Consider the following 26,395-nt stretch of genomic DNA (forward strand, 5'->3'; position numbering starts at 1 on the left):
AAAATCAAAATGGCGGAATTTATTTTCCCATACATTTTGTATGGCGAATATTGAATGTCTCATTCTCCTAGAAAGAGACGGAAAACGATACGATAATGTAGGGGAGATGTGTTCGGGTGGGGGAGGCGAGTAGGGAGAAATTATGACATTTCAGAAAAACAAGATGGCGACCGCCGTGATTTTTGCAACTCTTTTGTTTTCCAACCGATTTCGTTGAAACTCGCAATCTTAGAAGAATGTAGTAAACGATTAATAGAAAAAGTGGAAAATTTTGGAAAAACAAGATGGCCGCCGTACAAATTTCGTCGGTGTCTATATTCTCGGAGGCTATAAAAGATGGAAGAGTGGTATCTTGGCAAGAGATGATCAGGGTCCGAAGGTCTACTCAGTGGAACAAACTCTGCATGCTCGCGGACCACTTTAGTGGTCCGCGCACCCACGCAACCTACTTTATTAACCTCAACTACCCCGTTTTTACAAAAAATGATATGGATGTCGTTTTCAGGGTTTTCCAGGGTGCTGATTTTGATAATGACATTCATTTTTAAATCCAAGATGGCGGATTTATATTTTCTACAAAAAATAGAAATGCCTGTCATTTTATGGGTTTTTTCGGGGTGAATTAATCGGGGTTAATAAATAAATTTACTTTTATATAATAAAGTCTACCTTACCACGTCACGCGAGCTGCTTTAGCAGCTCGCGCACCGAGCAAAAGCTAGTTATATACTATATATAGCTCGATTACCACTCACTCACTCATTGACATAATTGTTCTCCTAGAAAGAGACGGAAAATGATATAATGATGTAGGGGAGTTGTGTTTGGTTTCGGGAACCTTCTGGGGAAAAATTATGACATTTCGGAAAAACAAGATGGCGGCCGATGTGATTTTTGCAGCTCCGTTGTTTTCCAACCGATTTCGTTGAATTTTGCAAACTTTGAAGAAAGTAGTAAATGATTAACAGAAAATGTGGAAAAAATTGGAAAAACAAGATGGCGGCCGAGCCGTAGCGTTTTAAAAATTTTGATTTTTCGACCCCGAACCACGGCGCCACAGATCCGAAACGGGAAATCGATAATAATAAATTTTTTCTTGTTTTGCTTGCAATGATCCTGAATTTTGACAGAACGGCAGTGATTTTTAAAAATTCAAGATGGCGGCTGTCATGGCGGCCGTTTTGTTCGAGGTACGAAAAAACGCAATTTTAAAAGTTAAATATCTCAAAGTTGGCAACATCGGAGCGATTCGGTTTCTATGAAGCGATTGTACGTATAGGCTTGAGGTATAGATTGGAGGAAAAAAATTACTCCATTTTAAGGGAAATTTCAAGATTTTCGGGAAATTGTAAAAAATCGAAATACGGACTTTTTGCAAAATCCGAGTATGAGCGATTACGTGTTTTGATTGTACAAATGACATTTGGGTATTTTTGTCGCCGGAGACTGGCAACACTGGAATTTATCAAAGAAAAAGTGATTTTCGACGTGGTCTCTTTTTAGGGCCGATCGTTTCGCGTAGGTGCAAGCGAGAGGAGAGATTGAAACGTCATCGGGAGCGGTATATCCTGTAGTTATTGGAAAAGTTGTACAACGATGTAATTTATTTCTGCAAAACGAGTTGGCAGCCATTTTGTATTTTTTTTAATTTTTCGAAATTTTGATCACGTTTTTGAGGCAGTTGGCAACATTTTGGAAAGTCAATATGTATGAATAGATTGTGTATCTGGGCTGGCAGTATGGAGATATGCAACCGGTGTTGCCACTTTTGGGGAGATTTTCGAGATTTTCAACTAGAAAACTCCTGTAAAATTTTGTATGAAAATTTTTTTTTTCACTGATGGTGTCAGATAGAAAACAAAAACTAAGTAAGCGAAAATTATGGAGAGAGCTGATGATTGAGGATATCGGAGACGGGTGAAGGGCCCGCTTAAGGTATTGAAGATAGGTGGGGGGTGCTCGAGCAAATGTCATTCATGACGTCATCCAATTGCCAAAAAGCTGAAAAAAAATTCAAAATGGCGAAGAAAAGATGGCCGCCATACAAATTTCGCCGGTGTCCAGCTCGGAGGGTATAAAAGATGGAAGTGTGGTTTCTTGGCAAGAGATGATCAGGGTCCGAAGGTCTACTCGATGAATAGAAAAAAAATTCAAAATGGCGGATTTTTTTTCCCCATAGAAAATGTATGGCGAATATTGAATGTCTCATTCTCCTAGAAAGAGACGGAAAACGATACATTGATGTATGGGAGATATGTTCGGATGCGCGATATGAGTCTGGGAAAATTATGACATTTCAGAAAAACAAGATGGCGGCCTATATGATTTTTGCAACTCTTTTGTTTTCAAACCGATTTCGCTCAAACTCGCAATCTTTGAAGAATGTAGTAAACGATTAATAGAAAAAGTGGAAAATTTTGGAAAAACAAGATGGCCGCCGTACAAATTTCGTCGGTGTCTATCTCGGAGGCTATAAAAGATGGAAGAGTGGTTTCTTGGCAAAAGATGATCAGGGTCCGAAGGTCTACTCGGTGAAACAAACTCTGCATGCTCGCGGACCACTTTAGTGGTCCGCGCACCCACGCACCCTACTAAATTATTATCCTAATCTACAAAAAATAATATGGATGTCGTTTTCAGGGTTTTCCAGGGTGCTGATTTTGATAATGACATTTATTTTCAAATCCAAGATGGCGGACTTACATTTTCTACAAAAAATAGAAATGACTGTCATTTTATGGGTTTTTTCGGGGTGAATTATGTATCTTAATAAATCAATTTGGTTTTATATAATAAAGTTAACCTTACCACGTCACGCGAGCTGCTTTAGCAGCTCGCGCACCGAGCAAAAGCTAGTTTATTATACAGGTACAAGTTAGCCCTTGACTGTAATCTGGACTGTAAAGTGGTAAGTGATGATGCAGTCTAAGACGGAAGCTGGCTAACCTGGAAGTATGGCAGTTTTTATTAAACCCATTGGTTTCTACACAGCATCGTATGGACACGGCTTTGCCGGTGGATAACTAGCTGCTGAAGACTTGAAAATGAAAAACACTTAGACGTTCTCACCTTGGTAGTAACAAAAATTTCTTCCCTCGGGACTCCCGAAGCCCGTATGCCGTCCCCCACTTGTCCCTCAGTCTTGTAGATCCAGGCAGTGTCTATGTGCCTATACCCGGCCTCCAGCGCCCACTTCACGGCCAGTTCCACGCCGTTCCATTTCGCTCCACCCGTTGAAGGCTCAACCACGCCATGAAAAAAGTATGGACTAGTTAAAATCACTATTACTAATATCTTTATAGGACTGACTTGTGCTCTTTTGGCATTGACTTCGTCTGCGTGGACTACACAAATTTCAAACCCCTACGTGCCCCTACCAGGGGTTGAATTTCCAAAAATCTCTGTAAAGCGATAGTATGAAATGGTGATAATGCTGGTAAGTATAAAATGTAGCCTATGTCACCCGAACCAAAAATTTACTCTTTGCCAGAATCATAATAACGAACTGATTGACACTTCATTCATCAAAATCGGCCTAGTAATTTAGGGGCTACGTTGGAACACATAACTGATACAAACGTATGTATTACGTACATACATAGACTGGTAAAATCATAACCCTTCGTTTTGGCTTTGCCATAGTCGAGTAAAAATAAAACAGTTACCACAGTGAAGTTTCCAAGCCATGTGCCAAGAGCGATGGCGGGTATCTCGTAGCCATCGTACAGCTTTAGCTTAGGGACCTGCACTGCTGCATGCTGGAACCAAAAAAAAATTATTTCAATAACTACAAACACTAAAAATCTTAAAATAGTTTAATAATTTTTTTTATGCTGGCAGCTACCTTAGGCAAAGAATTAGTAAATCCATAAGTCTTATTTCTTGAGGAATGTATGCTTTTCTTTTCATTAATTTTAATAATTTTTCTGTTTATGTTATTTCGTTTTTCCTTTTCAGGTACGGAACCCTAAACATCGAAACTCCGGTTGTGTTCATGATAACTCTGGTTTTTGAACGAACCTTCGAAGCTCCGAAGTTACACCAAAACTGGAATTCCGGAGTTCGAGTACTAGCCGTGGCCGTTTGGTTGGGAAGAACTTTCATTAATTTCAACATACATTAATCAGTGTGGAAATAGTTATCTAAAGTCCTTGAACTGTGTCATAACTTGTCATATGCGTAACATTAAACAAATTGATATCGGTTAAAGATCTCGGAAAAGTAGAAGTCTTAGAATAACTAAGTAGATATAGATAGTTCGAGATGTTGTTTTTAAGGAATCGGCCAAGTGTGAGTCGGACCCACACGCGAAAAGTTGATTACCATCGTATAAGATATTGCACTTTTTTTTTAATTTTCATGGCGGCCAGTTTAAAACTTTTAGTATAACGGTTGTTATAGCGGCATTTGTAACAAGTGTAAATTAAAAATTTATAACACCCCCGACAAGTGAAGGTTACAGTAACTAGAAAAGAGCTGATAACTTTCAAACGGCTGAACCGATTTTCTTGGATTATAGCTAAGAACACTCTCGATCATTAGGTAGTTCAGGAGTTCATTAGTTTAGGAGCTACGGTGCCACAGACAGATACACAGATACACACGTCAAACTTATAACACGCCTCTTTTTGGGTCGGGGGTTAAAATCATAATTCTCTCTACATATTACGGTTCACGTGATACAGCCCGTTAACAGACAGACAGACGGGCGGACCGGATGGACATCGGATTCTTAGTAATAGAGTCCCGCTGGCATCTATACCTATTACCTACATATGTATATCGGAGTTACTGAGGTACGCGTAGAGCATTGAATGAACAGGGTCCAGTGCTCTCAGCGTAGGTACATTCAAAATCCTTTATTGTTTCATTTGTTTTATCTTTTCGTATTTTGTCTCTTTTGTGTTCGTATATATATAGTAATATGTAGATAGTGTAAGTGGCATGCCGTTCCAATTAGATGTAAAATAAATAAAATATCTTTCGACTACGGAACCCTAAAAATATTTGCATACTTGTGAAGACCTTAGAAGTGTTGTGATAATTGTGATATTAATATTATAAATGCGAAAATGTGTCTGTTTGTCTGTCTGTCTGCTACCTTTTCATGGCCCAACAGTTTAACCGATTGTGACGAAAGGTACAGGGTTAGCTTACATCCTGGGGAGGGAGGGACATAGGCTACTTTTAATCCCGGAAAATCAAAGAGTTCCCACGGGATTCCTAAAGCCCATCCGCTTAACTGATGCATGAAATTTGGTACCGAGGTAGCTTGCGTCCCTGTAACTGACATATGCAACTTTTTATCCCGGAAAATCAAACAGTTCCCACGGGATAATAACCTAAATCCACGCGGATGAAGTCGCGGCCATCCTCTAGTAAGTATATTATAGAAAGCGGGGATGATAGCCTACTGGCATTAAGTAATAGTTGTTTATAAATTTTAGAACATTATATATCTTAGTGTTAGACCTTGATATTTGCAATAAAATCATATGGATTTGATATTGCCTTATACGTGACCGGCATTCGAATTTTACCATAATAGGTATGTATTTCTATTCCAAATAACACCACCTTTAAGCATTTTACACTAAAGTCTGCTACAAATAATACTAATAAATAATTAGTAACAAAGAGTTTTAATTCAACAACTTACCGTATGATAAATGAAAAGCACAAATAAAGTGGATATCAGCTTGGACGCCATTCTGGTTGCGGAGTAACTTTCGTACTGGCTATTGGCCAGAAATGTAAACTGACTTGAGATGTTTAAATAGGTAGTTATGGCGGATTTATATTGTCCCAGTAGCGTTCCAGTCCTCGCTGTCCAGTAGCTGCTTTTTAGCCCTATTAATGTCACTCTGTTGTCTGTCTGTCTGTCTGTCCAAAACATGTCACAGGTCTCTAGCTCGTAGACTAAATGAGTTACAAAACTGTTGGTATTTAGTGTAGAACTTTAACTCGAAATCAAATATTGAATTAAAAATTTAATTAAATTATTTTTCAGGAGGCTCCCTACATGAAAAAGGAGCCGAAAAAAATATTTTTTTCTTACCCTAGCATGTGGGGTATCGTTGTTTAGAGCTAGCTCATTAAGTAGAGCACGAATATATATATTTTTTTTAAATCTTGAACTCTTTTTTTTAAAGATTATTAGCCATGCTAATCATGACTAATATTCACCTTTCCCCTCCAACTAAGCGCAAAGCTGTGTTAAGCATAGGTATGACAATTATTAGTGCAACGGGTGGGGTTTGAACCGCCGACCTTTCGGAATTCAGTCCGCTCCTCAACCGTTGAGCTATCGAGGCTCTACAACAACTATTTAAACAACAAATACTGAAACCAATGGTTTATAACAGTTTGTAACCTGTGACAAAACAAACGAACATTTTTTGGGGTTTTCTTTCACGACGAAGTCGCGGACATCGGCTAGTTTTTACTTTTTAATAAACCTATATTCAAACGGACGAAGTTGCGGGCATTATCTAGGCATTATTAAATCTTACTGTAATCATATTGGCAATGGTGTAGACGACGCGGTCATTCATACCGGCTTAGACTTTGAACTCACTTGATCAAGTAACTGGATTAATGTGAAAGGGGCATTATAAGATCTTTGACCAGTTAGATAACAGGTTTACGGGTATGTCCTCACTTGATAATAATGATTATTATTTAATTAATAATGTTATCAAGTAACTAAATATTATTCTTAATAATTAAGTTAACTAAGAATTATCTCAAGGATATGTATGCACTTGCAATAAAGCACGCAGAAATCAGCGCTGGCAAGTTGCACGCAGGGTTGCCAGATGCCAGATGCGCGGCCCAGGGTCGGGGGACGCACTTCGTTGGTGCGTCCCGGAGGTGCGGTGGTGGGGACCGAGCAGGTCCCCGGTGGAGGGTCTGCTTCGGCAGACGTCGCTGGCTGGGTCGCGGTTGTTTGCTTCGGCGTTCCCGTGACCCAGTCGCCACATACCCTCCCTCAGCTGGCTGGCTGCCTCACGGCTGGCTAGCTAGCTTCCGGGGGGGATGCGTAAATGCATTCCCCAGCGTCAACAAAAAAAAAAAGGGTTGCCAGATGGAGCAAGTACCTTATCATCATCATCATCATCAACCGTTAGACGTCCACGGCTGGACATGCTGCGACTTGCTTGAGTGCAGGTCTTCCAACACTGTGTGGTTGACATTCCAGCACCTTGGAAGTTGGAACCCGAATGTCTATCAGTTTTTAGGGTTCCATAATACAGTGTGGGGACCTCACGAGTGGGTCCCCAGTGGATGATCCGCCTCGGCAGATGTCGCTGGCCGAGTCGCGGTGGATTGCTTGGATGTTGCGACGCGCAGTAGCGCCGTTGGGTTTGAGTGGGTATTCCAGTCGCCTCTCGGCCGGCGAGTCCCACATACCCTCCCTCCTGGCTAAAATCTGTTTTAGGATGTACAGGTAAAGCCCTTTCATATCATACCCCACTTAGTAAAGTTTTCTTACTTTGAAAAAAACACTTTTTAATTTTTTTTAATGATGGGATCAGAAATTTACGGTTTTCGGATTTATTCCTTTACTTGTGCTAAAAGACCTACCTACCTACCAAATTTCATGATTATAGGTCAACAGGAAGTACCCTATAGGTTTTCTTGACAGACACGACGGACGGACGGACGGACAGACAAACAACAAAGTGATCCTTTAAGGGTTCCGTTTTTCCTATTGAGGTACGGAACCCTAAAAAAGGTATGTTTAAATTCAAATTCAAAATATTTTTATTCAATTACACTTTTACAAATACTTTTGAATCGTCAGAAGCATCTACGACTTGTTTGTTCGAAATGCCTTTTCTACCGAGAAGAACCAGCAAGAAACTCGGCGGTTGCTCTTTTCAAAGATTTGATATACAATATTATGCCATGTATACAAGTAATTGAAGTTGCATTGCTGGAGCGAGCTGCAGGCCAGGTTTAATTGTGGACCAACCCTGCCAAAGAAAATTTTTTGTTCACGAAAAGACGTAGGTACAAGGTGACTAAAGGATTAACTTGACACATTGGTCAATTAAACTGACACAATTTAAATACAAAATTATAATCAGCCACTGGAAATGAAGGTGTTTTTCTCTAAAACATTTTTTTTGTAGAGTACCTAGGTACAAGCTTTATCATAACAACGTCAAATAACAATCAGTTTCATAGTTTTATGTAGTTGTTTTTTATACTTTAAAAATTAAAATCGCATATACCTACAATTGCAACATGACTAGATATTAAAACTATGCTACCTAACTATATTATGAGCGTGGATTAGACCTGCAGCTCGCTCCAGCAATGCGCGGGACTTCAATTACTTTTATACATGGCATAATATTGTATATCAAATCTTTGAAAAGAGCAACCGCCGAGTTTCTTGCTGGTTCTTCTCGGTAGGAAAGGCATTCCGAATCAGTGGTAGATGCGTTTGACGATTCAAAAGTACTTGTAAAAGTTTAATTGGATACCAATTTTCTTGTTAACTTCCCAAACACTGCCCAGTCGAGTTAGATTCGGCAGCTAACCTCTTTCTCGAAATTGGACTACAAGGCCTATTTTTATCATCATCATGATCAACTCTTTACCGGCCCACTACTGAGCACGGGTCTTCCTCAGAATGAGAAGGGCTTAGACCCGCATGGCCCAATGTGGATTTGCAGACTTCACACACCTTTGAGAATACGGAGACCTCTCGGGTATGCAGGTTTCCTCACGATGTTTTCCTTCACCGCCAAAGCAAGTGATATTTAATTGCTTAAGGTGCATGAGACGGGTCTGCCCGCGAAATTCAAATTTAATTAGTTTTTTCGCAATTTTTAAACTAATACGACAAAGTAGTGCGCCAATGGCAGTATCATCCTCACAGGTTTATATAAAAATCTTTACTAGAAAGGTAATGCGTTAGGGTAACCCCCGACCTCCCGAAAAGAAGGTGGCCATGTTAACCACTAGACTATCAGTCACCGCTTTTTCCATTTCTATAGCTATTCCCAATTCTGTGGATCAAGCCTAGCCTTAGGAACTAAACCTATACGTTTATACTAATCTATACTTCTATACTAATAATTATGTCCTTACTAATAAATGAAACTGAAGTGTCCGTCCGTAATTTCGATATAACTACCTCATATTACGCTCTTATGGTTAATTGAACTGTGCCATAACTGAATCCGTCTGTTTGAACGGGCTAATTTTTGGAAAGGCCGAATGAACCACAGAACTTTTATTCCTAAATCTGTGGGCTGAACCTATTTATTGACATAGGCTACTTTTTTAATCGAATTTCAAAAAAGGAGTTGTTTTTTTGGACATATTGATACACTAGCTGACGCCCGCGACTTCGTCCGCGTGGATTTAGATTTTTCGAAATCCCGTGGGAACTCTTTGGTTTTCCGGGATAAAAAGTGGCCTATGTGCTAATCCAGGATATTATCTATCTCCATTCCGAATTTCAGCCAAATCCGTCCAGTAGTTTTTGCGTGAAGGAGTAACAAACATACACACACACACACACACACAGACACACACACACACACACACACACACACACACACACACACACACACACACACACACACACATACAAACTTTCGCCTTTATAATATTATATAGTGTGAAGTGTGATTAACTCCGAGTTTTCTAAACAGATTTGCGTATTTTTTTTAATCGTTAAAAAAACTTTGCAACATTGTCCCGTAAAAAAATTTGGATTCCAACTTCTCAATCCTGATGCTGCAGGAGACCTGACCGCCAAAACTGATGGGATTTAATCATTTCTTTTTACCTGATTCCGGCAAAGCCAGAAGGAAGGGTTATGATTTTAGCAGTCTATCTATGTATGTATGTAGGTTTGTATTTATGTGTGTTCCACCGTAGCGCCTAAACTACTGAGCCGATTTTGGTGAAAGAGGTGTCAACTAAAAAAGTGTATACTACATCTAAAAAAGTGGGGTATGTGAAAATTTTTTTTTTGCTATTGTATCGGGTGGGTCATCAAATGAAAGATTTAAAAATTCCGAGTTCATAAATATAAATATTGTACAATGTTAGAATACACCGAGCGACAGAAAAGACTGACTGACTGACTGACTGACAGACAGACAGACAGTATACTAGTAGTAGACTATAGTTTAGGTTTTTTCTGTTTTCTTCGTGGTTCTTGCCGAGTTTCTTGCTGGTTCTTCTCGGTAGAAACGGCATTCCGAATCAGTGGTAAATTATTTTAACGATTCAAAAGCTCTTGTAAAACTCTACTTGAATAAAAATCATTCTATTCTATTCTATTTTATTTTTAGCTTGTTCCTAAATTAGTTGGACGAAGTCGCGGGTATAATCAAGTTAATAATGATCCTCAGATTGCTTATAATGATTTACATCGAATCATAGGCTTCAGTCTCAGGGCCAACCCGACATGGTCACTTCATCAAATCAGTATTAATATTAAATATGTGGTTTTTCATCAGTTTTGTGGTATTTTTCGCTAGTGTTGTTGGCCATGTAAGTAATTTTTTGAGCCTCAAAAACTTAACAGGGTTCTCCCCGTCACTTACCCCATATAATCGTAGATCCATTCTCATTTGAATATTAAGCAACCAAAGTCTATGAAAATGTGATTGAAACATTCAAACGTAAACTATGGTGCGCGACAGGTTGCGATGGCAACCGGGGTGGGGACGCCCCGCACACCCGCACAGCCCCTGTGCTAACCCGCTGCGGGGGAGTGCGGGTGTGCGGGGCGTCCCCCCGCCTTTACTCCGATTGCCATCTCGACCTGTCGCGAATTATACTTTGCTTCGATACTCAGTCAAATGCATGCCTTACCTATTTTGTTAAAAAAAACCGGTCAAGTGCGAGTTGCACTCGCACACGAAAGATTCCGTACCATCGTATAAAAAATATAATTTTTTCTATGATGTACTTATGTAAGTAAGCAAAACTTCACGTTTTTCGGATTTTGTGCTGAACGACCTACCTATACCTGCATGATTCTAGGTCAACGGGAAACACCCCATAGGTTTCTTGACAGACACGAGAGACCGACAGACGGACAGACTGAGTGACATTAATAGAGCTCCGTTTTTAACCTTTGGGTGTGGAACCCTAAAAAGTATGTTTCTAGGGTTCCCAAGGGTGCCAACGGGACTCCGCCGTACGTCCGTCTGACTGTCAGTGAACTGTGTCTCGTGAACCGTAATAGGTAGAGAGGTGTCACAGAATGTATACTTGGGCGCGAATGTATACTCAGACTTGGGCGCGTTTGGAACCCTCGTAGCTTTAATTTTAAGTAACGTAATTAATTATCACCACTATATCGTACAAGTTTAACAATTTCGACCATCAAAAGGAGTACAATTGTACCTACTTTGAATAAATGATTTTGACTTTTGACTTTGACTTTGTCTTTGACTATAGTTCCGCTATAACCACAAATAATAAGAATTTCAGAATGACCGCCATGAAAATTAAAAAGTGCTATTTCATGTACGACGATACGGAATCCTCCGACTCGCACTCTCCTTTACATTGTTACGTATACCTTTTTTTTTATCGTGATTTACATTATCTACCTTTACCTATAGTTAGTTACAAGAGATATACAAAACCGGCCAAGTGCGAGTCAGTCTCGCGCACTGAGGGCACCGTCCGGACAGACAGACAGACAGACAACAAAGTGATCCTATAAGGGTTCCGTTTTTCCTTTTGAGGTACGGAACCCTAAAAACTTGTAAAAAATTAAACAATCATCCTCATCAATCACCATTTATTTTTATTCCGATTGTCGAAGCTCAACAGTAAAAAAAATACAATGGCACCTTTTTACAACGTTTCGGCAAAAAAATATTATCTCAGTAAAGTAACACTAGCAACACTTGCTTAGATGAGGATTTAGAGTTAATTAAAATTTTATTAGGGTTCTCTACGCAATGGGTAAAAACGGAGCCCTATAAATGACACTCGCCTGTCTGTCTGTCGCGTACAGGGTCTGAAATAGCTTATAGACGAAAGGACTTACAGACCTGTGGTAGCCCCTATATTGTAATAGTATATAATGTAATAAATATATAGTAAAGGAAACACCTGCGGTAGATATTTGGGTGTAGATCGTTGACCCAAAAACCTATTGAATTAGGTGTCGTCAAAGTTATCAGTTTTAGACCATTTAGTGCCGGTTCCTATCTCTAAAACTAACTAGATACTTATTTAGTTAAGAATATGTCCGTATACATTATGTACGTATGCATGTATTTATATTGAAAACAACAATTTATTGTAAACTGTGACCAAAACAAACAAACATTTTCTGGGGTTATCTTTCACGGTTTATTGCGATGTTCTAGCTCGGAAAAGAAATTATTATTTCAGCATCCAAAATATTTATGTACGGAATCATGAAAGAGCGAGTTTCGACTCGCACTTGGCCACTTTTTTATATTTTTTAAATTGTATTACCTAGTAGGTACTTGGATGCGTCTTGTATCTAACTTGATGGATGTACCTACAAGGTGAACCAGTCTCTCAAATGATTACACTTATACAACCATATACCTACCTACTTATACTTAACAGGGCTCTCTCCGTCACTCGCTTCATACAATCGTAGTTCCAATTTCATTTGAATATTAAGCAACCAAAGTCCATGAAATTTTGCAGACATATTCTAGAAACTAATATCTGTGTCTGTGGTGTTTTAGATTTTTCTAAAAATATGTAGTTTTAAAATTACAGGGGCTCAAAGATTTGTATGCAAATTTTTAAGACCGCGTAACTTTGAATCCGAATATTTTAACAGAAATCTGGAAAACCACAGACATAGATATTAGTTTCTAGAATATGGCTGCAAAATTTCATGGACTTTGGTTGCTTAATATTCAAATGAAATTGGAACTACGTTTGTATGAAGCGCGTGACGGAGAGACCCCTCTTAAAAACCATAGCAACACTGTTGTGACTCATAGATGTAGGTGGTTAGATGGTTAATTACACTATATGTACATATAAGCATTATTGCTTACATAAGTATACTCATCAACATCATGATAAACCAACTTTTAAGTAAACTGTAATCCTGTATTGTAATCCCAAAAGGCCATATTTTTGTACTAAGTCTAAAATATTAAATTATATTAGCTGTACAAGGAACCAAAAGCTTAACTTGCTATAATGCGCTATACCAAACAAATCTGTATGGTGCAAATTGACTTCAGGTCTACATCTCCTGAAGTGTGTAACCGATTCTGACGTTTGGTACAAGGTTAGCTTATATCCCGAGGATGGACATAGGCTTTTTATCCCGGAAAATCAAAGAGTTCCCGCGGGATTCCTAAAAACCCATCCACTTCACCGATTTGTATGAAAGGTACCGAAATAACTTGCGTCCCTGTTATCGAAATGGGCAACTTTTTATCCCGGAAAATTCATACAGTTCCCACGGGATCTATAAAAATCTAAATCCACGCGGAAAATTCCCTCAAAAAGAGCTCGAGCCCACGGGTCCCACGGCTCCAACGTCTCCACTTATTAAACAACAACTTAACTTAACCCATTATAGCCTGAATTATTTTAAGGTCTCAGAATTGAGTTTTTCATTGATATGTTGTTATTATGGACCCTATTAGTCAGATCTAATCATCAGAATTTTGGTGCAAGTCTTACTTCTGGAAATAACCATGGATGCTGCATGGCACCGCTAGGCTCCTACCGTGTCTTTTCAAATGTCTCATAAATTTCTTATAACTGATTGTTACCAAAATGTTCTACCACAATTTGATAAGAATTATTAAGGTATTAACTCTTGTATAGTTCAAGGTCCAAAATTGATTAAAAGATCCAATATATTACATGAACATTTACATATATTTCCATAAAATTACATATTATTTGTAGGAAGCTTGTAGGTTGCAGGGTGCACAGAGCCCCACGGTACATTTATTGCACTGTAATCTAGTCTGACTGACAATACTGTTACCCACACTTGCGACATGACTCGCTGGGTACCAATAAATGATTTTTGCTGTCATAACATATGCTGTTAGACCCGATTGCCAGTATTTTTTAGATGTTTTTGCTTGGTGTTTCAAGCTGATAGACGGCCACCACGTCGTGGCGTATTTTTTAACTGAAATAGGTATGAACAGATGTAGAGCCTAGCACCACTTCACATCTAGCATTGAGTTGCCGACCAGTGGGATTATTTATAAAACTACCCTCATCTTTGTCAGATGGGATTATAGGGTCTGGAGCTTCAATTTATAGCAATTGAGGCTTGAGTTCATGGTCTTCTTCTTGTATAGCAAGTGCCTCATGTAATGTACAATCTCCAATGAAACAAAAAAGCCATTACATAAGGAATAACCAAAGAAAAGACATAAATTAGACTTTTAGTATACATAATAAAAGACAACATAATGACCTAGCGGTGCTGTACGGCATCCATATCTTTTAACATGCTATAATCCAAACAATAAAACAAAATACGACAGTTTTATGATATGAACAAGTCAATACAAGGTTTGGCATCTAGTGTAAATGCATAAAAGTATTACATTACTCAAAATAAAAAAAATATGATCCCCTTACTGGAATGTTGCATCCATTATTGGCAGCAATTTCACATCACTGATTTACAGGTGCTGGTGCAGGTCACAAAAAGCTTATGGGACAAAACAAAGTAAATGGAGTAATGGCTATGTCCCTCTAGCATTGCATTGACAACAAACCACTTGACTTCACCTCTTATTACAAGGACAGGGCCCAACAATTTAAACATACGAAATTGGGTGCCATATGGCACCGCTAGGCTATAATGGGTTAATAATTAATTCGAAACATTTGTATATCTTGATGGGGTCTGGTGTGGATCATGATTCCAATGGATTAGATTTATGTGTAACAATGTTTTTCCAGAGCATTCCAGCCTGCAAAGCTCCACTCACCAGGCTGAATGATGGAAACCTGATGCCTAGATTTGGCTTCGGGACCTGGCTCGGGCTTAACAATGATCAGGTAAGGAGAGGTATGTACTTAGTGTGAACACGAGTTATAATGCTCACTTACTAGCTTATGAGATGACTAGCGACCCGCCCCGGCTTCGCACGGGTGGACATTTATTTTTTCTATTTTCCGGGATAAAATATAGCCTATACGGATTCGGAAGAATCCCTTTAAGTAATGGTAAAAGAAATTTTGAAATCGGTCCAGCAGTTTTTGAGCCTATTCAATACAAACATACAAAAATACAAAGGTTTCCTCTTTATAATATTAGTATAGATATGATCATTTTGGTACTGAGTGGGACAGGGACAGTGCAATGATTTTCGTTTTAGTCACAAGTGCTTTTTTAGGTCCACACCTGTTGAGAAGCTATGTCTTAATAATAATAATAATTTTAATAAACTAAATAATGCTCACTTCATCCGCGTGGATTTAGGTTTACTAAAAATCCCGTGGGAACTCTGATTTTCCGCGATAAAAGTTGCCTATATCAATTTCCGGGATGCAAGCTACCTCTATACTATACCACATACAGATCAGTTAAACGGACGGGGCTTTAAAAATCCCGTGGGAATTATTTAATTTTCAGGGATAAAAAGTCCTTCCCCGGGATGTAAGCTAACTCTGTACCAAATATCGAAATCGGTTAAACTGTTGGGCCGCTAAAAGCTAGCAGACAGACAGACACACTTTCGCATCACACTTCACACTAATATTATAAAGGCGAAAGTTTGTGTGTATGTGTGTACGTGTGTGTGTATTTGTTACTCCTTCACGCAAAAACTACTGGACGGATTTGGCTGTTTGGAATGGAGGTAGATAATATCCTGGATTAGCACATAGGCTACTTTTTATCCCGGAAAATCAAAGGCATCCCACGGGATTTCGGAAAACCTAAATCCACGCGGACGACGACGCGGGCATCAACTAGTTTATAATATTAGTAAGGATTTTGTACTAGAAAGTTTTTAACAATAAAGAGAAAAAAGGACTTCGTCTGTATTGGTGTTAGCTGGCGGGCGTGCTATGCCTTTTAGGAGTGTTTTTTTTTTGTTAAAACTGACTGGAAAGCGCTCGGGGTGCCGTGCGCGTGTCAGCGAGCGCCGGCACAGACGGGGTCCACACTTGTATAGTTTAACTAACTTGTTACAAATAACTACAAACTTGACATTGGCTAATCTTTGTAAAGCCAGACGAGAGAACAAAAAAAAAGAGAAAAGGTGGACAAGGAAGTACTTATCTCTACCAGTGACCCTTGGCAGTGCGGGAGACTGACGGACAGACAGAAACACTTTCGCATTTATTAGTATGGATCATTATTGTAGTTGCCAGTGGCGGTGACAGACGACTCCGTGCAGAAGGCGGTGGAAGTAGCCATCGACGCGGGGTATCGCCACATTGACACTGCTAGCATCTATGATGACGAAGATCAGGTATGCGTGTCTATTCTCTGACTACTACTAAACACTCCGATTCCAAAACTCAAATAATAATATAATTGAAAAATGAAAAAAAAAATGAAAAAATCTTTATTTTACACTACATTGCCTTAAAAATAAAGAGCGGTAACAACTGCGTTAGTTACACTGTGTTGCAGTTGTTAACGCCCATCTCCAGATTATCTTAAAATCAATGAATATTGTGTTAATTAATATTAATTAAAATAATAATATAAATAATTTTTTAGATAAAGTATAAATAGGTATTAAACTTTCAATATATTTACCCATTTACCATGAACGAATTTAGGGGTTTAAACAGTCAGAGCTCCAGACAGTTTGATTTTGGCCAAAAGTTGTTGTAAATGAAAAATGTTGAGTGAATTATAAATAATCTTATCTTAGACCAATAAAATTATAATATAAACTCACCTCAAACCTGAAAACATTAGTAAAAATACTGGAGCCTCTAATTTAATTAACCCCCGACCCAAAAAGAGTATCTGTCTGTATATTGGGTATCTGTCTGTGGCATCGTAGCTTCTAAACTAATGAACCAATTTTAATTTAGTTTTTTTTTTGTTTGAAAGGTGTCTTGATCGAGAGTGTTCTTAGCTATAATCCAAGAAAATCGGTTCAGTCGTTTGAAAGTTATCAGCTCTTTTCTAGTTACTGTAACTTTCACTTGTCGGGGGTGTTATAAATTTTTAATTTACACTTGAATTGCAGGTGGGAAAAGCGGTGAACAAAAAGATCGCAGAAGGCGTGGTGGCTAGAGAAGACTTGTTCATCACCACCAAGGTGATGATTTTAGATGTTTCATTTTTAGGGTTCCGTACCTCAAAAGGAAATAATATAGTAAAATTGTTTTTCTGTCGCTTGGTATATTTTAATGTTTTCCTCTTTCATTTGACATCCCACTCAAAACAAAAGCAAAAAAAAAAAAAATTTGGAGAACCCCACTTTTTTTGATGTATCATCCATTAGGTCAATTTTTTTCGTATAAAATGTAGCCTATGTCACCCGGACCTTTACGATGAATCGATTGACACCTCATTCATCAAAATCAGCCCAGTAGTTTAGGCGCTACGGTGGAACACACAGAATCTGGATACAAACATACATACATACATATATACATACATACATACATACATAGACTGCTATAATAATAACCTCTCCTTTTGGCTTTGCCGCAGTCGGGTAAAACGGAACCCCTATAGGAACACACTGTCTGTCTATCCGTCTGAAGTGTCCGTCAAGAAACCTATAGGGTACTTCCCGTTGACCTAGAATCATGATACATACTTATTTGTCAAGTAGGTAGGTTTTATAGCACAAGTGAGCAATGATGAGGTCTAAGTTATGCCTTGAAGGCATTTTAATTGTAGGTCCGTAAAATCAGTTAATCAATAATTTATTTATTTAATTTCAGCTGTGGAACGACGCGCACGCCCGCGAGGCAGTGGTGCCCGCGTTGCAGGAGTCGTTGCAGAGGCTTAATCTGACCTATGTGGACCTTTACCTCATCCACTGGCCTTTTGCTACTGAGGTATACTAACTAACTATAAGTGAATAGGCACCTTCTAGGTAAACGCATCCCATCTTAGACCACATCCTCACTTTCCATCAGGTGTGATTGTGGTCAAGCGCTTACCTATAGTGAATTAAAAAAAAAATCGTTATAACTGGCCTTTTGCCACAAACTAGAATAACTAGATGATGCCCGCGTGGATTTAGATTTTTTTTTAATTCAGTGGGAACCTTTTAATTTCCCGGGATAAAAATTTGACCATCTCAATTTCTAGGACGAAAGTTACCTTAGTGCCGAATTTCATATAAGTCAGTTAAACAGATGGGCCTTAAAGCTTTAGGAATCGCGTGGGAAAGTAGCCCATTCCGTCTCCGGGATGTAAGCTAACTCTATTCAAAATTTCTTCAAAATCAGTTAAACTGCTGGGTCGTGAAAAGCTAGCAGACAGAAACACAGACACACTTTCGCATTTATAATATTACTATGGAACCATTATTAAAATTCTTGGCCTTTGGCCATTGAGGTACCTCCTCAAACGAGTCATCTATGTACATCACACTATCACACTAATATTATAAAGGCAAAAATTTGTGTGTGTGTTTGTCACTCTTTCACGCAAAAACTACTGAATGGATTTGGCTGAAATTCGGAATGGAGATAGATTATATCCTGGATTAACACATAGGCTACTTTTATCCCGGAAAATTAAAGAGTTCTACATCAAAAGATATCTACAATATTTCTAAAAGTTATGAAAATTGGATTACATATTTTACGGGGAGAAGAACTTTATCGCTTTTTGTATGAAAATTTATAACTAGACAATCCTCAGTTCTGAAAACGTTTTAATTTTGTTTTTTGTTTTCCTTCAGACCAAACTTCCCAAGCCTTATGTGGATATCGACTATCTAGAGACTTGGCTTGGCATGGTGGCGGCCAAGCAGCAGGGCTTGGCCAAGTCTATAGGCGTGTGTAACTTCAACTTGGCGCAAATGGAGCGACTCTGGGAGAACAGCAGTGATGTGAAGCCTGCCGTGTTGCAAGTAGAGGTAAGGGATTGACGAAGCTTGGCATAGCACAGGCCAAGTTGGGCTTGGCCAAGTTGAGAAGATTTAAATAAAAAGTACCTACGTCAAATTATGTCCAAATATTTATCTGTGAATTTCATACAAGCTCCCTTTCGGTTATGTAAATGATAAAAGAGCGTGGATTTGACCTGCAGCTCACTCCAGCATTGCGCGGGACTTGAATTACTTTCATACATGGCATAAATATATCAAATCTTTGAAAAGAGCAACCGCCGAGTTTCTTACTGGTTCTTCTCGATAGGAAAGGCATTCCGAACCAGTGGTAGATGCACTTGACGATTCAAAAGTACTTGTAAAAGTTTAACTGAATAAAAATATTTTGAATTTTGACCTGATTTGACTAGTCATCATCCCTATTTTTAGAAGACCTAGCTCCTGCTTCTATCTAGTATTTACCAGCCTAAAAAGGACTAGAACCCACAGCCGTAAAACCAATAAAAAAAAAACTACTATTTACCCTTACCATCAATCCCTCCATAGACAAACCTGAACCTTCAGCAACCAGAACTGCGGGAGTTCTGCCACAACAACGACATCGCAGTGATGGGCTACACGCCCTTCGGCTCGCTGTTCCCCGGCCGCGCCAAGCCCGACGCTCCTCCTCCGAGAGCGGACGACCCTCAACTTGCAGCCATCGCCGGCAAGTACAACAAGACCGTGCCGCAAGTGGTGCTCAGGTATCTGGTGAGTGCTAACTTTAACTTGGGGCCCTGTATAGTCGCGCCCTTCGGCTCGCTGTTCCCCGGCCGCGCCAAGCCCGACGCTCCTCCTCCGAGAGTGGACGACCCTCAACTTGCAGCCATCGCCGGCAAGTACAACAAGACCGTGCCGCAAGTGGTGCTCAGGTATCTGGTGAGTGCTAACTTTAACTTGGGGCCCTGTATAGTCGCGCCCTTCGGCTCGCTGTTCCCCGGCCGCGCCAAGCCCGACGCTCCTCCTCCGAGAGTGGACGACCCTCAACTTGCAGCCATCGCCGGCAAGTACAACAAGACCGTGCCGCAAGTGGTGCTCAGGTATCTGGTGAGTGCTAACTTTAACTTGGGGCCCTGTATAGTCACGCCCTTCGGCTCGCTGTTCCCCGGCCGCGCCAAGCCCGACGCTCCTCCTCCGAGAGTGGACGACCCTCAACTTGCAGCCATCGCCGGCAAGTACAACAAGACCGTGCCGCAAGTGGTGCTCAGGTATCTGGTGAGTGCTAACTTTAACTTGGGGCCCTGTATAGTCGCGCCCTTCGGCTCGCTGTTCCCCGGCCGCGCCAAGCCCGACGCTCCTCCTCCGAGAGTGGACGACCCTCAACTTGCAGCCATCGCCGGCAAGTACAACAAGACCGTGCCGCAAGTGGTGCTCAGGTATCTGGTGAGTGCTAACTTTAACTTGGGGCCCTGTATAGTCACGCCCTTCGGCTCGCTGTTCCCCGGCCGCGCCAAGCCCGACGCTCCTCCTCCGAGAGTGGACGACCCTCAACTTGCAGCCATCGCCGGCAAGTACAACAAGACCGTGCCGCAAGTGGTGCTCAGGTATCTGGTGAGTGCTAACTTTAACTTGGGGCCCTGTATAGTCACGCCCTTCGGCTCGCTGTTCCCCGGCCGCGCCAAGCCCGACGCTCCTCCTCCGAGAGTGGACGACCCTCAACTTGCAGCCATCGCCGGCAAGTACAACAAGACCGTGCCGCAAGTGGTGCTCAGGTATCTGGTGAGTGCTAACTTTAACTTGGGGCCCTGTATAGTCGCGCCCTTCGGCTCGCTGTTCCCCGGCCGCGCCAAGCCCGACGCTCCTCCTCCGAGAGTGGACGACCCTCAACTTGCAGCCATCGCCGGCAAGTACAACAAGACCGTGCCGCAAGTGGTGCTCAGGTATCTGGTGAGTGCTAACTTTAACTTGGGGCCCTGTATAGTCGCGCCCTTCGGCTCGCTGTTCCCCGGCCGCGCCAAGCCCGACGCTCCTCCTCCGAGAGCGGACGACCCTCAACTTGCAGCCATCGCCGGCAAGTACAACAAGACCGTGCCGCAAGTGGTGCTCAGGTATCTGGTGAGTGCTAACTTTAACTTGGGGCCCTGTATAGTCGCGCCCTTCGGCTCGCTGTTCCCCGGCCGCGCCAAGCCCGACGCTCCTCCTCCGAGAGCGGACGACCCTCAACTTGCAGCCATCGCCGGCAAGTACAACAAGACCGTGCCGCAAGTGGTGCTCAGGTATCTGGTGAGTGCTAACTTTAACTTGGGGCCCTGTATAGTCGCGCCCTTCGGCTCGCTGTTCCCCGGCCGCGCCAAGCCCGACGCTCCTCCTCCGAGAGTGGACGACCCTCAACTTGCAGCCATCGCCGGCAAGTACAACAAGACCGTGCCGCAAGTGGTGCTCAGGTATCTGGTGAGTGCTAACTTTAACTTGGGGCCCTGTATAGTCGCGCCCTTCGGCTCGCTGTTCCCCGGCCGCGCCAAGCCCGACGCTCCTCCTCCGAGAGCGGACGACCCTCAACTTGCAGCCATCGCCGGCAAGTACAACAAGACCGTGCCGCAAGTGGTGCTCAGGTATCTGGTGAGTGCTAACTTTAACTTGGGGCCCTGTATAGTCGCGCCCTTCGGCTCGCTGTTCCCCGGCCGCGCCAAGCCCGACGCTCCTCCTCCGAGAGTGGACGACCCTCAACTTGCAGCCATCGCCGGCAAGTACAACAAGACCGTGCCGCAAGTGGTGCTCAGGTATCTGGTGAGTGCTAACTTTAACTTGGGGCCCTGTATAGTCGCGCCCTTCGGCTCGCTGTTCCCCGGCCGCGCCAAGCCCGACGCTCCTCCTCCGAGAGTGGACGACCCTCAACTTGCAGCCATCGCCGGCAAGTACAACAAGACCGTGCCGCAAGTGGTGCTCAGGTATCTGGTGAGTGCTAACTTTAACTTGGGGCCCTGTATAGTCGCGCCCTTCGGCTCGCTGTTCCCCGGCCGCGCCAAGCCCGACGCTCCTCCTCCGAGAGTGGACGACCCTCAACTTGCAGCCATCGCCGGCAAGTACAACAAGACCGTGCCGCAAGTGGTGCTCAGGTATCCGGTGAGTGCTAACTTTAACTTGGGGCCCTGTATAGTCACGCCCTTCGGCTCGCTGTTCCCCGGCCGCGCCAAGCCCGACGCTCCTCCTCCGAGAGCGGACGACCCTCAACTTGCAGCCATCGCCGGCAAGTACAACAAGACCGTGCCGCAAGTGGTGCTCAGGTATCTGGTGAGTGCTAACTTTAACTTGGGGCCCTGTATAGTCGCGCCCTTCGGCTCGCTGTTCCCCGGCCGCGCCAAGCCCGACGCTCCTCCTCCGAGAGTGGACGACCCTCAACTTGCAGCCATCGCCGGCAAGTACAACAAGACCGTGCCGCAAGTGGTGCTCAGGTATCTGGTGAGTGCTAACTTTAACTTGGGGCCCTGTATAGTCGCGCCCTTCGGCTCGCTGTTCCCCGGCCGCGCCAAGCCCGACGCTCCTCCTCCGAGAGTGGACGACCCTCAACTTGCAGCCATCGCCGGCAAGTACAACAAGACCGTGCCGCAAGTGGTGCTCAGGTATCTGGTGAGTGCTAACTTTAACTTGGGGCCCTGTATAGTCGCGCCCTTCGGCTCGCTGTTCCCCGGCCGCGCCAAGCCCGACGCTCCTCCTCCGAGAGTGGACGACCCTCAACTTGCAGCCATCGCCGGCAAGTACAACAAGACCGTGCCGCAAGTGGTGCTCAGGTATCCGGTGAGTGCTAACTTTAACTTGGGGCCCTGTATAGTCACGCCCTTCGGCTCGCTGTTCCCCGGCCGCGCCAAGCCCGACGCTCCTCCTCCGAGAGTGGACGACCCTCAACTTGCAGCCATCGCCGGCAAGTACAACAAGACCGTGCCGCAAGTGGTGCTCAGGTATCTGGTGAGTGCTAACTTTAACTTGGGGCCCTGTACAGTCACGAAATAGTATACTTATTTCATTACAAATGTGGAAAGGCTGTCATTGCAAAGAGTTCCGACAAATGCCTACCCGAGCCGAGGCGTAGCTGAAGGCGAGGGTTGACAGTCGGAACGAGTTGCAATGACGGTTCCGCACGTGTACTGAACGACTATTTTTAATACAGTTGCGAAAAAATTAAGCAATTTAATAAAATAACAAAAACACAATAAACTCAACTAACTTAATTTAATTTAAAAGAACTTTATTGTTAATAGATAGAAAAAAACTAAGGTCGAAATTACTCATTTTGTGCAACAAACAACTAAACTCGCAAAAAAAATTCTGAAAAATGGCGCCAACCGTAGAATAATATAAGCAGAGTTTTATTTTCTTCACCCATTCTGGTAGGCAAAGGATACCATGCCCATACAGCCAAATCTTCAGTAGAAGTTTTTTATTGATATGAAATGAAAATGAAATTTAATGAGATGAAATGAAATGAAACCTAACCAAACTCATTCAATCAAATCATTAAATCTGATATTGAAACAAATTAGTAGCTTCTTTTTAGAAATATACGTATTTGCATGAATCATAAAAACTTCTATGATTTTTTTTAGTAAAAACTTCATGGTAGACATTATTTTGACAGTTGGGAAAGAGAACGCACGAGTGCGGGAAAGGTAAAAAAAAGCACGAGTATGACGTAATCCACATCCCGAACGCTATACGTCCCTGCAATACGCCACTTTTTGAGCAACTGTATTAAAAAAGCTGTTACAAACGTCCGCCGTAACCAACGCTTCCTTATAAGTTAAAGACTAATCTGAGACGTTTAACTTCAAAAAATCTAACTCTATTTCCTCTGATTCCAGTTGGAGCTGGGCGTGACTCCGATCCCCAAGTCGGTGAGCAGCTCCCGCATCTTGGAGAACCTGGACATCTTCGACTTCCAGCTGGACGAGTTCGACCGCCGGCAGCTGAAGAGTTACCATAATAACTACCGCGTTGTCGACGTCAAGTTCTTCAGCGACGCCAAAGAATATCCGTTTTAGATATAACCCGGAAAGGTCCCCATTGAATGTAATCAGAAATAATCATAGCCTTTTATAATCTGTGGGACCTAGACTTGATTATAATCAGAAATAATCATAGCCTGTATAGTTTATAGATGAAATAAATTTGTTTACAATTACAAAAATGGTTTTTTATTTACAAAATTTTGAACACCCATTAAATACAAATATTTAAAAACCTCCGACTCAAAAACCTCTAAAAAGTAAATTGAAAATTAAAACTCATTTTTTTCTGTGATGTAATCACAAATTCTTGGTTTTCAGATTTATTCCTTCACTTCTGCTGTAAGACCTACTACCTGCCTTTCATGATTCTAGGTCAACGGGAAGTACCCTATAGGTATTCTTGACAGACACGAAGGACGGACGGACAGACAAATTCAAATTCAAATTATTTTTATTCAATTAAACTTTTACAAGTGCTTTTGAATCGTCAAAATAATCTACCACTGGTTCGGAATGCTGTTCCTACCGAGAAGAACCAGCAAGAAACTCGGCGGTTGCTCTTTTCAAATGTACAATTTACAATAATATGCCATACTGTATACAAGCAATTGCAGCGCCGTGTATTGCTAGAGCGAATCAAATCCAAGCTTTTTTGTCATTTACATAATCTTCGATTGTATAATAAGCTTTTTTCAGGAGCATACTTTTAATGACAGACAGACAGACAACAAAGTGATCCTATAAGGGTTCCGTTTTTCCTTTTGAGATACGGAACCCTAAAAATTATAATTAAGCAGGTATATGTTTGATATAATAAATAATTAAGTACTTAGTGGAGTTTTTATCTAAGTGCTCATCGCGTCGGGGGACCGCGAAAGGTAGCAGAAACAGCTATGAAAGTCATCTTAAAGGTTTTAGAAATACCTAATAGTTTCTGTATTTTTGATGCTGGTAACCCTTAAATCAAGAAGTGGCCACTCTATTAGCTATATTGAAACATTTTATGAAATCTCCATAATCCCTAATCCCCGTTTGCTCCTTCAACCACCCTAGTACTAAACGATACGTCATAACCACATGTCATAACAAACTAGCAGCACTTTGCTAAATTAAAACAAATCCGGCCAAGTGCGAGTTGAAACACGAATGGAGTAGGGTTCCGTAGCCATTGGAGATGGACCATTTCACATGTAGCGTGTAAAACACGTGAAAAACCTTTTCATGTTACATTTTCTATCTTACTTAAAGTAGCCTGTGAAAAATCATGAAGCAAAATCTCGCTTAAGATTGTTAGATAGGAACCACGGGTAATAGCATCCGTTAGGTCAATTTTTTTCGTATAAAGTGTAGCCTATGTCTCCCGGACCTTTACGACGAATCAATTGACACCTCCTTCATCAAAATCGGCCCAGTAGTTTAGGCGCTATGGTGGAACACACAGAATCTGGATACAAACATATACACACACATACATAAGTACATAGACTGTTAAAATCATAACCCTTTCTTTTGGTTTTGGCGCAGTCGGGTAAAAAACAGCCATAATGGAACGAAGTAGAGATGGAAAAGAGTTATAGAGAGACATCGTAGAGAAATCAAAAACTAATTAGGTAGCTACCTACCTACTAAATTGTGCCCTCAACTTTATAGCTATTTGTCAACGTCTAACTTCCAAGGTTCCAAGACAACTTTACAAATGAAAATAACAATTTTAAGGGTCTCTTCCACCCTTATATATTACGAATACATAAAGTTATGTATAAAGCCTCTTCCAAGTACTTTGAGCTTGATTCTTTTATATGGTACACAAAAACTACATTAACGATCAAAACTATGCTTTAACACCTAGGAATAAAGCTCAAATTCTAATAAAACTGAATAAAATGGGCCCTTGGCGCCACCCAGACACTACTTCGCCAACGAAAAATATCAGTCAATAAGATTTTACTTACAAAACCAAACGATTTTGTACTCTACTACCTTTGTTCAAAGCTTAAAATCCTTTGCAAGCGTCTTTCAGTAGCCGAAAACGCGTTGATTTGATGAAAAGTCGATACTGAAACTCACGAATATTACATTTGAAGAAATTTCAATTTTATGGCTTAAAAAATAAGGTAGAAATTCGTGTGAGTATAGTAGAGGTTATGTGACGTTAGAAAGGTGCGCGCGGGAAAATTTTGGCGCCCGACAAGCTGGCGCCATTTTGACGTCGTCTCGAGGCGAAGGCATTTTCCTATTCCAGCTTCCGCGTTGGGCGTTTGGGCCTATTATGGCTAATTTACGGTTATTCCCCAACTTTTACTGTTATTCCGAGTTCTGCTTATCCGCAAATGTGTTTATTGTGCAAAACGCACAATCTTAAATTGCCTAATCCCGAAATGTTCGTGATAAGAAATTTAT

General features: G+C 41.5%; 2 protein-coding genes across 2 annotated transcripts in view; one reads left to right on the forward strand and one right to left on the reverse strand.

The window, feature by feature from the left end:
- Window positions 1-5,743, reverse strand: part of LOC123878927 — a 30,440-nt gene extending 24,697 nt beyond the window's left edge. Inside the window, exons 1-3 of the mRNA XM_045926304.1 lie at window positions 5,660-5,743; window positions 3,666-3,758; window positions 3,070-3,240 (exon numbers count right to left, since the gene is read on the reverse strand). Of these exons, the coding sequence (XP_045782260.1) occupies window positions 3,070-3,240; window positions 3,666-3,758; window positions 5,660-5,710 (315 nt within the window). The 5' untranslated portion in view covers window positions 5,711-5,743. The remainder of the gene's footprint in view (window positions 1-3,069; window positions 3,241-3,665; window positions 3,759-5,659) is intronic.
- A 4,677-nt stretch (window positions 5,744-10,420) lies between these two features.
- Window positions 10,421-24,168, forward strand: LOC123879174 (aldo-keto reductase AKR2E4-like). Its single transcript, XM_045926763.1, has 8 exons — window positions 10,421-10,524; window positions 14,932-15,030; window positions 16,344-16,451; window positions 17,187-17,258; window positions 17,893-18,009; window positions 18,864-19,040; window positions 19,560-19,763; window positions 23,849-24,168. Exons 1-8 carry the CDS (start codon window positions 10,474-10,476, stop codon window positions 24,026-24,028), a joined length of 1,008 nt encoding a protein of 335 aa, XP_045782719.1. The 5' UTR covers window positions 10,421-10,473; the 3' UTR covers window positions 24,029-24,168.
- Window positions 24,169-26,395: the final 2,227 nt, after the last annotated feature.

Source organism: Maniola jurtina, chromosome 27 (genome assembly GCF_905333055.1).
Source record: "Maniola jurtina chromosome 27, ilManJurt1.1, whole genome shotgun sequence".
NCBI classification, from domain to species: domain Eukaryota; kingdom Metazoa; phylum Arthropoda; class Insecta; order Lepidoptera; family Nymphalidae; genus Maniola; species Maniola jurtina.